This window comes from Juglans microcarpa x Juglans regia, chromosome 2S (genome assembly GCF_004785595.1).
Source record: "Juglans microcarpa x Juglans regia isolate MS1-56 chromosome 2S, Jm3101_v1.0, whole genome shotgun sequence".
In the NCBI taxonomy this organism is placed as follows: Eukaryota; Viridiplantae; Streptophyta; class Magnoliopsida; order Fagales; family Juglandaceae; genus Juglans; species Juglans microcarpa x Juglans regia.
In genome coordinates this window covers 3,290,020-3,305,036 of record NC_054597.1, presented here as the reverse complement: position 1 = coordinate 3,305,036, position 15,017 = coordinate 3,290,020, and the positions used below count along the sequence as shown (strand labels likewise).

The following is a 15,017-nucleotide window of genomic DNA, read 5'->3' as shown; positions in this document are numbered from 1 at the left end:
CCTATCCATACGGGGCCTAGATCTTGCTGTTGTTCGTTCCACCGGCCATAAAAGAGCTTGCTGATGTTATACTTCGAAGAGAAAAAAAAGTACCATCTTCATTCCTACAACTACCTAATAATTAACTATCTATATAAACTTGAGAGACCTAATGAAGCACATAGAACAGGAAGATAGGAAATTTAGATTGAATATACACTTTAAATGCTGACGATTCCATTGCTACACCTCCATGTTTGGGTAGAGGTAGAGAAGTATGTAGTCCATTCAATATATGCCCCACAAATTTTACCATAAGACTTCATTCAATTGAATACATTGGTTTGCCAGACTTGGAGGTAACAGAGAGAGCAAGAAAAATTCCATATGACACCTGAATCCCTTATCACTACTAATTTTGGACATTCTGCAGTCGCAGACATAAAAGAAACTAACGACCAACAGGATTCACATTGCAAAGACAGCATACGAGAAAATAATCCAACTGGCATCTTAGAGTTCGAAAAACTGAAGGAGCAATCGGGTTTGAAGGAAGGAGCATTACATAACTTTCTTGGGTTCATCATCCAGGGGGTCACGAAGAGTGCCAAAGAGCCAATCCATCCAGATGGTATAATGGCCGTAGTTGTGACGGTACGTAGTGTGATGAATGGTGTGGTAGCCAGCACCCATCACAGGCCATAAGTTGGCATGGATGCAATCATGAATGTTTGCTGTCCATATAGCCTCAAGGAAGAGGAGCAATATGTGGGTCAAAAAATGGGTCGGCACGAGAAATAGTGCTATGACATGTGGAACAGCCTGCAATATTCCGTCAAGCGGGTGGAAGGCCAAACCTGACATAGCATATATCGTTCTGTAAGTAAACCAATAGACAGTTATTCAAATTACATATACATCCTTGCTATAGATGCAAACAATAGCTCAGTTGCTTTTTAAATCCCCCAAATAAGAAAACTAGTTTACATCTCCAAAGATGCAGATAGTGTGAAAAAGGAAATCACGTTTCAAGCATTGTACCCCAAGAAAACTAGAGAGGAATTCATTCTTCAACAAGATTGATTTTATTCATATATCGGGATTTACAATAGCCTGAAAGAAATGAATTCCCATCATGGCCACATTGGTGTATATAATTTTCCACTGTCTGTTTTTCATTGGAGTTAGGAGCACAAAAGAAAAGAACATACTATAGTCACACTCCAAGTCAAAGTTGGTTCTAAAAAGGAGGTCAGTTTCTAGATCAAATGAACATCCAATCTAGGATTCTCATAAAGAGCTAACGATCTTTTATTTCTTTTCCTTTTTGTTGGGGTGTTTGTATCAGAAAAAGGATGGAGTCTGTACAACTGGTATCCCAGAAACATCATTAACAATCGAATCTAACCAAGAATGAGTAATGGTGAATGCATGCCAAAGTGACCCAACTGCTTAAAAAGATTTTAAGAAATGTATTCTAACAGTATAATTTCTGCTTGATTACTGAAAGACCGAACTGAAAAAGGACCGCTATGGTCAACTACAGAGTTCTTTGTCCACCTTCACTAACTTGGTTTCACTTTCTTTCACAAAGCCCTTCTTAATGGACCACAAGAGTTTCAAACAAAGTTAATTCCGGACTCCAATAGTGCTACTATGTACGCCTCAAACTTTAAACAGCATAAGAATCTTTTTTTTTGTTTTGAAAGGTAAAAGTAAGTCGCATAAGAAATTATAGTTATCAAACATCAAATGGATGAAACACGAAAGAAGCCACATCAACTTCTAGGAAACTGCAATATGTTTTTTCTTCTTTTCACAGGGAATGATATATGCAAGATTCCTAAGCCCTTTATAAGAATCCTTGATTGGATTTTGACAGTTAGTAGTATCAATGGCACCTTGTTCTGGTCTATAAGCTGTTATTGGTGTTTGACATTCCGTACATGAATTTTATAAAAGTGTTCCCCTTAAGCTAGAATGTATTTAGGTGTTTTCTTCTGTTTACTTTATGTGTCCACGGACTATGCCTATTTCATTTGTTGAATAAAATTGACTTCTTACTTATAAAAAAAAAAAAGACATTCCGTACATGATATTCCTTCAACATATATAAAAATCTGAAACGGCAAAAGATTACACATACAAGCATCCAAAATCCAAAGGGCTTTGAGTTGAGATAAAACAGTGGAAGTTGAATTCAGGAGATTGACAACTTACCTGCAAATGGAGAAAGGGTATTCCGTTTGTTGTAGATGTGATGGGTAGCATGAAGATATTTATAAAGAGGTTTTATGTCGTGCAACTCTCTATGCATCCAGTAAATTCCGAATTCTGCTATTACAAGATAAATCACCAAATACACCAGGTAGGCAAGCCAACCCACATCGCTGATCCTTGAAAAGCATTTTGTCCAGCCATTTTCAACCATGTACTCAGAAACAGCTGGAAGAGCAGAGTACCATGGCATGGCTTTCATGGTAACATATATTTGCAAGAGCATGGATTTGTAAGAAGGAATGGCATCTGCAGCAAGAGTATTCAACATATCCAACAAAAATGTTAACATGGGCCCAGACAGAATACCTTCTCTTGTTCACATATCAATGCAACATAGAGGACAATTCCAAGCTGGAAGTTTCATGAATTACCCAGCCAATCAGTTTTACAAACTAATGTTTGTAGATTCGTGGATTTTCATTAATTCCAACTCAATGTATGAACAGCTATCTAGACTTCCTAAATCTTGGAAAGAGATATCAAGTTATGCTTTCCGCCGAATTAATTGGAGATAAAATCTTGCTGATAAGAAAGCTGAACCCACAAGCACTAGAATAATCCTTGCATATCTTACCCCTGCAAATATACGAGTCTAATTGCTCCCTGATGAAGATCTCATCAGTGGAACTGTTCCATAACATAACACCATTTAACAAGAGAACCAAACAGAAGTTAAAAAGAAAAATCTATTTCTTTTTATTTTGGCTGTACGACAATTAACAGGAAAACGAAATTCATTTCCTGTGAAGGAATCAAAAGGAGATTTAAGAAAATGGAGAATTTCAACCAAACAAGACCTGATTGATGCCAACGAAAATGGACGGACAGAGGTGGTCAATTTTATTTCACCCATCAATTGACTGGAAATTTTATACCTCGACAGATCGAAACTGACCACCAATTCCGTATATCAACAGATGGGGGCCAAAAAAAACAATAATCGCAGAGAAAAACATTCACAACCTTATATACACTCATTGCTAGGAAAATAAAAAAGATTAAGAATTAATAACTAGGACCAACCCCCTTTCAATCCAAACCAAACAACCGATACTAAAACTACCAAAATAAGTTAAAAAAAAAAAAAGTCAATACCTTTAGGAACATAAACGTTGCACTTCCAGTAATATATATAGAAGCACCAGAGCAAGCCAGAGAGGAAGTAAACAAGAACGCCGCCAATGTAGTTGCGCAGCCATGTCTGTAGGAAGTGGGGAAGTGGATCCCAAACCCTGCTCGGCAAGAGGCTCCCCAGCACGATGCGGTTGTAAAAGGTGGTCTCATCCACGAACAGTTGCAGATATGTACTACCATGGTCTTCCATGCTCGTTCGAAGGTCCGAGGATGTCAAGTCGGATTGCCCAATGGCTCGCCGGAGAATGTGACCGGCGATTCGGAACAGAGAGACGGAGAGAGAACAGGCGTCAACTGGAATCAAACTAAAATATTCACCGAACCAAGAGCTCAGATTACATAATTATAAATACAGATGGGAGATGATAGCCTTACAATCTAACTACAATTTATTTACAACTTATCATAAAATAATATGTTTTTTAATTTTAGAGCGTTTGGTTTCAGGGATTTTATAGCCCGCACGTGCGGCGCACCATCGAGTCAGTCTGCATAAAGCATATCATTTACATATATTTAAAATGAGTAACGCTAGAGAGAAATTATTGTAACATTATACTTTACACTCACTGCATAATTGTTTTTAGTTGATTGTTCTCAACACTCACTTAGGGAGATGTGTGGTGTAGATGATGCCACATTATGTGTGCAAAATGAATACTTCTAATAGTAACTTCTATCTATATTTATTCATTTATATTTACATTTACTGCTCGATTTTACATTATTTTTACTAATATTAAAAGTCAATTTTCAGTGTGCAGGTTTGATATCGAGTTGAGTTTTTTTCTTTTTTGAATTCAGAGTTGAGTTGAATTGACTATAAGATATCGAAACTTATTTGTTTATTTTTATTTAACTTTAGTTTTTACTATTTAATTAACATTAAACTGTAAGAAATAGATGTTAAAAAATAATAATTTTTGAACAGATAACCATCGATGAGAGTTTTAAAGCCAGTTTGGATATAGAGGTGACATCTCATCTAATTTAATTTTAACTAATAATCTCACTACTATTTATAAATTATCTCAACTGATCTCATCTCATTATCTAAACCGTCTCTTAAATCAAGAATCTAGAATTGGAGCACATAACACATATTGTTGGGTAAATTGAGTAGAGAGTATAATGATGGCACTCACATTACTGAATTGGTTGGCATTCCATTTATTCATGGTCTTTGACATTATTATGGTCTTATAATATGATGCTACAGGCTGGTGGATTTAGTTCTAGCTTCTTCTTCTTTTTATTCGAGTTTTATTAATTGCATCACTTGTTGCAAGTCCCACAATCTTCAGTGACAGTGTTGGATATGTCAAAAGCTAGGTTTGTAATTTTTTATTTCTTTATTTGCTTCTTGAAAAGATGAATTTTGTAAATTTTATTAGAGTGATGATCTGTACAATTTCTAAATATATAAGTTTCGCTTAGGTCTTTTGTTAAAAAGTGTGCTCTGTCATAAAAAAAAAAATTTATAAAAACACATTTTGTGGCGGGACCCACCTTTTTATAAAGGACGTGCGCCAAACTTGTACACTTACAACTTATAACTAGCATTACTCATTTTATTAATGTACTCTTACTTGTGCCAAACAACTACTGTGATAATCTTATTCTTGTTTAGTCTCATTTGTTTCGGAAGTTGTTTTTATTTCTACCATGTTTCCTCGTCGCTTTCCTCCCTTTCTTCTATTTTTGAGGTTTTTTTTTCAATTTCTTAGTAATAATGGGTGACAGTATTTTGCCTAAATAGTAGACACAAGTAATAAAATATGATAAATGATATTTGTAGTCATGTAGTGCACAAACGCCGTGTTATTCTTTTAAAAAAAAAATGAGTAAATATAAGATCTACATTAAAAAAAATTAATTTTTTAATAATAGACCCAACTTTTTTTCAAAAAGATTGCACGACACTTGCGCACTCCACAACTGTATATAATATTACTCATAAAATATAGCAGCTACACCAAAACTAGGCACAAAGAACCAACCCGACTGACCTAGTGGATAAATTAGGAATAGAAACAACAATAGCAATTAGTGCATTATAAGGTGGTGAATATCTGAATAGGACAAACCACCCATGAATATCTTTGCTTTGGAACAAAACATTACACATAATGACACTTTGAGAAGACAAGGTATAAAAGCAAAGCAAAACAGCTATATAAACACAAATCCACTCTAGGCAACTTCTATCTATTATGCGCAAAGAACCACAGGAAGACCAGATCTATCTACCCTTATTATGACTCTAATCTCTTTGGGATTTCTCTTATTTAAAAAGAAAATCTGAAAGATCACCCCATCCAAATTTTTGCAGCAACTCTTACAATATTACAGGGGAATCTTGTCAAGTCGAATCTGTGGCATGCTTAGCCCAATTGTTGCTCTATTTGTTTTGATTGAAAATCAAATGTGGGAGAAAAGTGCTAAGGAGGTTTGATAGCAGCATAGATCCTTGAGAACATGGATTACTGAGTCATAATGTTGGAAAACTGCTCTGCATTAGGTGGATTAAAGCAGTACAAAATAATTCTAGGTACTGCAGAAGAAAAAAGAATGCAAATATCTAATCCAATTTATCATAATCAGAAGGCTTCCCCCTTTCCCTTCTGCTTCCAGTATCCACGTTTAACAAAACATTGGGGCAGGTTACTTGCCAAATGATACAGATTAGCTTGAAGCCTCCCACAAAGATATCAAGAAAATTTCACAACTTTCAAAACAATGTCCATTATCAAGTTATTCAATATGAACACACAAGAATCGAGAGACACATTTCTCCTTATTTATATCACATTGCAGCGACATTGACTAAGAAACTCAATATAGACACTACGCTATAGCTGTTCACAGTCAACATTCGACATTTTAACATTAGATAGCAAATTGTGGGGCAGTAAACGAGATAGTATTGAATCCCAGCAGATAAGGCAATAATTTCCCCAAAAGGAAGAAGCAGAGCACCTGTCCTAACCTCAAAAACCAACGAGCTGCAGTGAGATTGTGACGGCATGCACTTAAGAAAAATATTCTGCTCAAACTGCAGGGTAAAGAGCACGCTCTATTTCCTCCAATGATCGCCCCTTTGTTTCCACAACATTACCAGCTATGTATAGGACAGCAAGAAGACAGACAGTTGAGAATCCCAAATACACAGAGCTGATTCCAAACTTGTTCACAACGCTCAAGAAATAGAGGCCAATGACAAAGTTGGAGATCTGATAGGATAGAAAAACCACAAAAACAAAATTAAGAGAGAGATAAAGAGTTACTTAAAAATGAAAGTGAAAATGGAAAATAGATGGAAGGCTAAATATATTGACATGCTTGGAAGAATTTCTATCATGTTCTCCCTTTTTTGGCATATAGAAACATAGAAGGCCACATGATTGGAAATGGAAATTTTGCTCTAGCACACTTGCATGTATGAGTCCATATGGTTTCCTATAGATTGATATCTAACAAAATTCTGCTTTTCTTTCCTTAGATATAGAAATTAAAACATGCTACAGCCTAGGGGCGCGATTTACATGCAAACTGAATATTTCAGCATGCTTTATCTTACCCAATGCATTCCTAATGACAAAGCAACTGCTTTTGCTCTGATTCTGGAAGCAAATATCTCTGGTAATAGAAGAGCAGGCACAGGACCAGCACCAAGTGAAAAGGACAGTACATAACTGTATTAGGTAGAACAGAAGCAAAGTTTAGGTCATATGTTAAACAAAAATGCAAACAAGATCAAGAAGCTTCAGTAAGCCAAGGAAAATAGCCCTTTTGACCTCACTTAACCACCCCCTCCAAGAGGAGGAGGAGGAGAGGGTGACAGAGAACGTTCAAACACATAAAAAGAAGTTATGACTTACAGAACAGTTCCAAGAACAGCAAGGGTGCCAGAGTATGGTGCCAGGACCTTCCAAGTAAAGGACAGAGAAAGCAGCAACATTGAAGCAGCCTTGACAAGCAAAAACACAGAGAGAGAGAGTTATCAGTTGTTATATAATCTGAAATTAGGATGAATATACTTGCATATGAATATAAAATATTACAGCTTCCTAAGTTCATGATTATGATATGAAGGTATCAGGAGAATTGTGTTCACTGACTTCAGAAAAATAACATGTTTGTAATTATGCAACAAATAATAGTACCATTCCACTGAAACTTGTCATTAGAAGACTTTTCCTTCCTTGCCTGTCCATCAAGGATGATGCAACGGCTGTGCCTGCATTTGCAAGATGATCAAACATCAGATATAAAACATAACAGGCCTAACACAATATCAAAATTTTCCCATTTTCCAGAAAAAAATAGCAGAAAACTAACCAAAGACATTAGCTGCCCCGACAAGAGCACTTGCTGCAACATCAGAGGCAATTCCGGCACTACGAAAAACAGATGTCGAATAATAGACCACTGCATTTATTCCAGCCAACTGTTGGAACAAGAAAAGTGCTGCACCAACACTTACAACTGCAGCAAGACATATGTCATGGATGTAAGTGCTTCACCAAATTTTCATCACAGAGCTTAATCATATCAATCACTAACTATAGGAACAAGATGAACAAAATATTAAGGTATGGACTACATATTAACATTATTGTTATTATATATCTCTTAGCAAACTTGTTTGTGAACAAAACGACTGGCCACATACGAAGCAAAGTTGAGAGCATCATTCAATATGCCCAAGCATGTAAATCAACTAAGAAGTCGGTAATAAGAACTTCTCAATTAGATCTTTGTACAAGGTCTTGGCGTCACATTCTTCTACTGATTTTTTTCCTTGGAAAAATATTTGGAGATGCAAAGTGCCTCTCAAGGTGGCTTTCTTCGGGTGGTTGGCTTCTCATGGGAAAATTCTTATTATTGATAAGTTGAGAAAGTGCGGTATCATTGCAATGGATTGGTGCTTTATGTGCAAAAGGTGTGGAGAATCGGCGGATCACCTTCTTCTTCATCATGATGTGTTGAAGGCTTTGTGGCGTGAGGTTTTTGCTAAGCATGGCATTGCTTGGTTGATGCCTAAGAGGGTGGTGAAGCTTTTGGCCTGTTGGAGAGTAATTCAAGGAAATCGTCAAATAGTGGTTGTTTGGAAAATGGTACCTCTTTGTCTCATGTGGTGTATTTGGAATGAGAGGAATGGGCGTTGTTTCGACAATAAAGAATGCTCGGTGGATGGGATTAGAGCTTTTTTTTATACTTAGTTACTTTGGGCTTCGGTTATTGTAATGGATGGGAGTAGCCTTGATGATTTTTGTACTGCTTTTCAGCTTTAGCTTGTAATTAGGTGTTTTTCTCTTGTTTACTTCCAGTGTACTTGGGCAATGACTAGTTACGTGGTTCAATAAATTTCTTACTTATAAAAAAAAAACTTAGCCACAGAGGAACTAAGGTAACAGAGCTGCCTCAGGTATACCTTTCCAATAGCGGCTACCGAACAGATCAAACCACCCTGCTTCAGGTTCTGTAGAACCCTGAACAGCTGCCGTTAAATCATGCATAACCTCAGCAACTCTTTCTTTTCCAAATAGAGTTTTTATAGATTTTTCAGCCTCGAGAATTTTCCCTTGCTGCAAAATGATAGCTAAGCATTTTTATGAATAAACAAAAAACTCAATAATATATATGGCATCAACAGCAAAGACAATTCGTTAGAAGGCTTATAAAGAAGTTTGTGACTCCACATTCATGCAAGAAAACCTGAAACAGCCACCGAGGACTTTCTGGAGAAAATGCCATTCCTAATGCCAACAGAATAGAGGGTATAATTGCAATACCAAACATTGTCCTCCACCTGTTACAAATATTAAAAATAATAGAATAAGAGAGGAGAACAAGGTCACTAGAAAAGAAACATCAAATGTAACAGATAAAAACTAGAAAATAACTATAATTCTTATATAACCATATAGGCATATACGGATAATATAATATAAAGTTTTCAGCCATGGTTTGCACATTAATTTCTCACCAATAATGAATATAGCAAAGAGAGAATTATATCAACAACTAAACTAAAGTATGACTAACAAGACCAACATAAAAATCATGAAGCAGTAAATTAAATGTTACGGTTAAGTGGTTTTCCAATGAGCTTGGATTAAGGCTTAGTTGAGTAGTACTTAAAGTAAAACATTCTTTTTTATGAAGAGAAATCTTGGAGACCGTGCAAACGCAGCATGTCTTTTTATGAGGTTAAACCATGGACCCATGTAATGTGTCCCCATCACACAGATCAAGTAAAGTATTGGTTTTTCATTGATAGGACATGGCCCCTAGAAATTACTTGCACCCAAGTGTTCGAACCTTAGATCCGGTGGGAGCATATGCCACCAAGACCAAGACCCTTATCACTTGAGCCAACCGCTAGGGGTTTAAGTAAGACATTCAGCAAATTAAAAGAAAATACCATAGAGGGTTTCCTGCTAAAGGTAATCCAGCCACCAGTGCAGCAAGGATGCCAATACATATAAATAGCTGGTTCACGGATCCAAGTGCACCACGAATTTCAGTTGGTGAGATCTGTAATTTAAAATGTTGGACGATATCAGTCTCAATATATACACAATATGCATAGAACATGGCTAAAACGATATAATTAGGGCATGGTCACAATGCCTGTAATACTACCTCGGATATGTAAAGAGGTACGATAGCAGATGTAACACCAATTCCAATACCAGCAAGTAAGCGGCCAATTATCATGGTTTGCACACTTTGGGATGTGGCACTGCAAATATTGAAGACAAAGCTTTAGTGTTCAGTGGGTGTATCAAATATCAAAAAATTTTCTTCAATGAAAAACGACAAACCATAGAAATGCTCCAATTGCCAGTGGTATGGCATCTAATTGAAAAGTCCTTGTTCTACCAAACTTGTCAGCCAATGCTCCCCCGGTAAATGAACCAACAGTAGCACCAGCGAGAAGTGTGCTAACGACCCATCCTACTCAAACATTACATTGTGAAAAAGTATCAGCAGGAATATACTTATAACAAAAAGAACACGGTTCACACAATCTAAACCTTTACAATGAACAAAGATTACAATTTTATAGGTCAGCATGGAGCAATTAATAATCCAACTTTAGGTTTCAATAACTTAAAAAACAATGTTTCTTCTAGCATATTGAAATAGATGGTAAAGGCGATACAGACAAGACTCACTATTTCATTAATTTTTTTTTTTGATAAGTAAATTCATTAAATTTATTAAGCATACCCTTTGTTGGTATGAGAGAGGCTGATTTTTGGACAACATGGGGAAAAAAGACACAGAAAAAAGAGAGAGGTAGGAGCCAAAAAAAGTACAAACATCTCATTATTTCTTACAATTTTCTGCATGTATTTAATCAAGCAAGTTACTGCACTTGCCTTGTACCACGGTGTTTTCAGCAATCCCAAGATCCTTGGCGAGGTACTCAAGAGCACCATTTACAACCCTGCACAACCAAAGCAGTGTGTGATAAACACCTCGCAATGTGGATATCTTACAAAACACGACATTTAAGCACAGAAAGATATGCCGAAATCAGCTCAACATTTGCACATCAACTACTTGTAACATTACGATCAACTTATTCATCACAAATCAACAAACCGCAGAGTAGGAATTTGATGTAAATTTGTTACAAATGCACACAAACTCTAATGAGTTTTGCTACTTATCATCCTCACACACCACACACTACACTTATTTTTATTGTTTTTAATTTTTTTAAATGTTTTTAATTTTTTTTTTGTTATATTTTTCATAAACTAATTGATTTCATCTACTCATCATCTATAGATCACACATTTGGTAAGAGAAAAAGTAAAATAAAAAATAAAAAATAAAAAATTTATGTGTGGTGTGTGGTGTGTGGTGTGTGGTGTGAGGATGATGAGTAGAATTTTTCAACTCTAATAGGGCATGCAATTTGCAAAAATAAACTACGCCATACCCGAGATGGTAACCAAATAAAATAGCTCCCAAACAAGCAACACCAACGTATGGCAAGACTGTTCCTGAAGATTTGGTCTGAGGTACCAAGGAATCAACACTCTCAAGATCATCTGAAACTCATGTTCATATCGTACATGTAAGAATATTGAAATTAGTTGAAAATCTAGAGTATCAGGGTCAGTGCAACATGTATAAACTTTTGGATATATAGACTTTTCATAAACAAGAAATATATAGTCAGTTTTCAAAGAACCACGCCCCGTCAATGCAATATTAAAACACCAAAATGAAAGGAAAGGGTCATAGCTGGTCAAAACAGTACTACAAGCTAGCGTTTTGCATTCTCAGATTCTCTGTCCTCGGTATAGCATCAGGATGGGACTGCAAAGTTCATGCAAGATAATAATGCCATGGAGCCAGCAAGTTTCAAGGCAGAAGCGCAAATTTTATTTCAGATTGCAAAATCAAGAGATGAATTATTACTTCATCACAGCCGTAGTAAAAAGTAGAGCCATGCAGCAATATCTGCATTTCAAAAATATATATTTGGTAATAAAAAATTAAAAATGGCAGGTCATTATACAAAGAGACGTACTTAATGATGAACATTATTAAGTTGGATTTTGTGCTTGGTTCTTCAAACCCCAGAAAGAAAATACAAGCAAATCCATTGGCAATGTAGGAATGGCTGTGAAGTGGGCTCTTCAATGCCCTTTTGAAGCGTCAAGTTTCGTGCAAATAATCTCAAACCTCAGTGACCGTACTGTCATTATGCAGCCCTAACAGAACATTTGTGATTTTACTTTTTGTGGAAGGCCACAAGTGGCCGTAGCAATTCTCAAGAGTTTTTACTGCCGTCGTTAAACCCACAAACACACGCACACAAACAGCTAGAAATTGTGGCAACGCGAAAACGGAAGGGAGCGACAGTAGCGAAGAACCAAAGAACGTACTAGTGATGACACTAAATCGTAATGATTTGCCAAATTTTTGGAAGAAGAAAACCGTGACCTAATTGAACTATACGATTCTTGAATTGAAAAGAAAGATATCAATCAGGGAGTGACAAACAAACCAGAAGCCTGAGCCTTGAGTGATCTGGACTTGACCGATGACCTGAAAATGCCATTAGAACCCAGTCTTGCACTAGTGAGTTCAGCCTCCATAGCGATCGAATTGAGGCGTAGACCACAGCAGGCAGTCCTATCTGTCATTCTCAATCCTAAACTTGGTTTCCCAAATTCAACAAAACGCTTCAAAACCTTTGTGCGCTTTTGAACCCCAAAACCGATGCCTCCTTTGACTGCATACGTTGACGCCTGCATTTTTTTACCTGAGTGGAAATCCCATTGCCCATAAAAGTCAAACAGAGTAAATACCCGTAAAAAGTTGAGTATACCAAGCAAGAGAATGTACTAATTTAGAAACAAGTTTATCTCATAATAAGAATATAAGCAAGTATTGAAGGGTATTAAAAACAGAGCATGAGAATCAAAACTAAGATCAAATTTACGATCAAATTAGATTGTTTACTACGAAAACGACTGGTGGACAATGCTCTTACTCTGACGATCTAATCTACTGTTGTCACTTTAAAAGATAGAACTTTTAGAAATCGAAGAAAAAAATTGAAAGGAACTGCGGTGATAGAAACAGAACCAACCCAAAGAGAGCACTCTTTCACTATGGCCTTATCAGCTTTGTAAGCTGCTCTGTCACTTGCTCTGCTTTGTTTTTTGTGAGGGAAATGAGAAGGAGAAACTTGGGAATGTCCGCAGGGAGGTAGCGGAAAAGCGTGAGACTTGCAACGAATTTGATGGAGAATTCAATTCTTTTCCTTTCCATCTTTTCGGGTTTTCCTTTCCCTTCTTGTCGATGGAAAATAAAATTAAAAAAAAAAAAAAGGTAGAAAATTTACTGCAAACTTTGGTACGAGTCCCGCGTTGGATGAGGATCTCGGACTAGATTTGGGTTATGTTTGAGATGTTGCGTGTGCACGTGACGGGGGACAGACTGATTGGCTTTCGTCTTAACTTTTTCATTCGATGTGAATGCTAAACAGTCTTGCTCTCACACAAAGTAAGGCTTGGGCTTTACTAAAATCTTAAATTTTAAAAATTTTAAAACTTTATCATCTTATTATTACAATTTTTTTTAATTTTTACATAAAATAAAATAAATAATTTAACTTTTTCAAATTTTAAAACAAAAATAATATTAAAAAATATATTCTAACAATATTTTATTCAACTTTTTAACTTTAATATCAACTCATCTCATCTTTAAAAACAAAAGAGTAATATTAAGTTGCAGTTTGATTAAGTTGAAAATTAAATAAATATTATTAAAATATTATTTTTAATATTATTATTATTTTAAAATTTGAAAAAGTTAAATTATTTATTATATTTTTGTGAGAATATAAAAAAGTTGTAATAATAGAATGAGATGAGATGAAACACTTCTTATATCTAAATCAGGCCTAAATATATTATTTTTTAAAAAATAATTATAGTCTATTATTTAAAAAAATAATTTGTTTAATATAGATTTTAGATTTATTAATCTTTTTTATAATAGTGTGTACAACTTCCATACCTTTAAATTATAAATATCATTTCTCATAAATTATGTTGTCATATTATTTAGAATAATGTTATTTTCTCATTATTGTTCATATTTATTCATAGAGTTAATTTGGATTAAGTAAACTAATATTTAAAAAACTATCGAATATTTAAATATAAATAATAAAATCAAAGATAGAGAATAACAATATCAAAATAATAGTCCAATTGAAAATCATTACAAAATTATAAAATAGTGTATAAAAATATAAGAAAATTGAAAAAGGAAAAAAAATTGTATTTTTAATACTTTTGTTGTTATTATATGTTAAACACACTTTAGGTATTGAATGCAAATTTGATGATTGTTTAATATTTCTTATATAAAATCTTCACTTGTGGGAAATAAATTAAACTTATCCATTGAAGTTTATATTATATTTCTATTTGGTATATTTTTTAGGGATATTAAAGGGAGACGACTATAGAAGCCGGCCAGCCAGACTGGATCCGGTTGCAGCCCATGCCACATGGTTTTCAACGAACAAAGGATTGCGTATATGGAAAACACATCCCCTCTGTAATCTTCTCATCCAGATCAACACAACTCATTAAAGTAGTTTAATTGCCTGTTTGGAATTGCGATAAGAGCCTTAGTGATTAAATAATCTTAAAAGTTTTTTTAAAAAAAAAATTAATTTATTTAAATATTACATATCAAAATACTTTTAATTTCAAATAAACTAAAAATTACGTTCGAAAAAAAATATCATTTTGATATTTTTCTTAAAAAATAATGCAGGAGCTCCCGCTGTGCTCTAGCATGTGTTTTATTATGTGTTTATTTTTAGTTTTTTTTATATAGATTTTTTTAACAATTTTAAATATTTTGAAAAAATATAAAAAATACAATATTATTAAAAAATACTTTCTTAATCGCAAAGTAAAATAAAAAATAATTTTTATATTTTTATATTTTACTTATTGATTAAGGAAGTATTTTATAATATTTTTTTTCTTACTTTCTAATTAAGAAAGTGTTTTTAATGATGTTCTAATTTTATTTTATTTTTTAAAAATATTTAAAAGTAT

The 15,017-nt window shown here is 34.7% G+C and overlaps 2 protein-coding genes across 2 annotated transcripts; both read right to left on the bottom strand.

Moving 5' to 3' along the window:
• Positions 1-194: 194 nt before the first annotated feature.
• LOC121252283 (delta(7)-sterol-C5(6)-desaturase-like) lies at positions 195-3,735 on the bottom strand. Its single transcript, XM_041151852.1, has 3 exons — positions 3,355-3,735; positions 2,200-2,505; positions 195-836 (listed from the first exon to the last, which is right to left on the bottom strand). Exons 1-3 carry the CDS (start codon positions 3,581-3,583, stop codon positions 541-543), a joined length of 831 nt encoding a protein of 276 aa, XP_041007786.1. The 5' UTR covers positions 3,584-3,735; the 3' UTR covers positions 195-540.
• A 2,369-nt stretch (positions 3,736-6,104) lies between these two features.
• On the bottom strand, positions 6,105-13,312 carry LOC121252195 (plastidic glucose transporter 4). The gene is made up of 14 exons (XM_041151720.1): positions 13,022-13,312; positions 12,434-12,691; positions 11,357-11,468; positions 10,788-10,855; positions 10,227-10,359; positions 10,045-10,144; positions 9,824-9,936; positions 9,115-9,208; positions 8,831-8,984; positions 7,735-7,881; positions 7,560-7,633; positions 7,275-7,363; positions 6,974-7,088; positions 6,105-6,626 (listed from the first exon to the last, which is right to left on the bottom strand). Exons 2-14 carry the CDS (start codon positions 12,681-12,683, stop codon positions 6,444-6,446), a joined length of 1,632 nt encoding a protein of 543 aa, XP_041007654.1. The 5' UTR covers positions 12,684-12,691; positions 13,022-13,312; the 3' UTR covers positions 6,105-6,443.
• Positions 13,313-15,017: the final 1,705 nt, after the last annotated feature.

What these genes read in the sequence shown, in the direction of transcription:
- LOC121252283 (XM_041151852.1), bottom strand. Translation starts at nt 3,583, where the DNA reads ATGGAAGACCATGGTAGTACATATCTGCAACTGTTCGTGGATGAGACC. An exon ending in CAACGTTTATGTTCCTAAAG is followed by an intron (nt 2,506 to 3,354) that starts GTATTGACTTTT and finishes CTCTTGCTGCAG; the next exon opens with ATGCCATTCCTTCTTACAAA. An exon ending in TACCCTTTCTCCATTTGCAG is followed by an intron (nt 837 to 2,199) that starts GTAAGTTGTCAA and finishes ATGCTATGTCAG; the next exon opens with GTTTGGCCTTCCACCCGCTT.
- LOC121252195 (XM_041151720.1), bottom strand. Translation starts at nt 12,683, where the DNA reads ATGCAGGCGTCAACGTATGCAGTCAAAGGAGGCATCGGTTTTGGGGTT. An exon ending in TTAGCAGGAAACCCTCTATG is followed by an intron (nt 9,209 to 9,823) that starts GTATTTTCTTTT and finishes TATTTGTAACAG; the next exon opens with GTGGAGGACAATGTTTGGTA. An exon ending in GCTGTTCTTGGAACTGTTCT is followed by an intron (nt 7,089 to 7,274) that starts GTAAGTCATAAC and finishes TACCTAATACAG; the next exon opens with TTATGTACTGTCCTTTTCAC.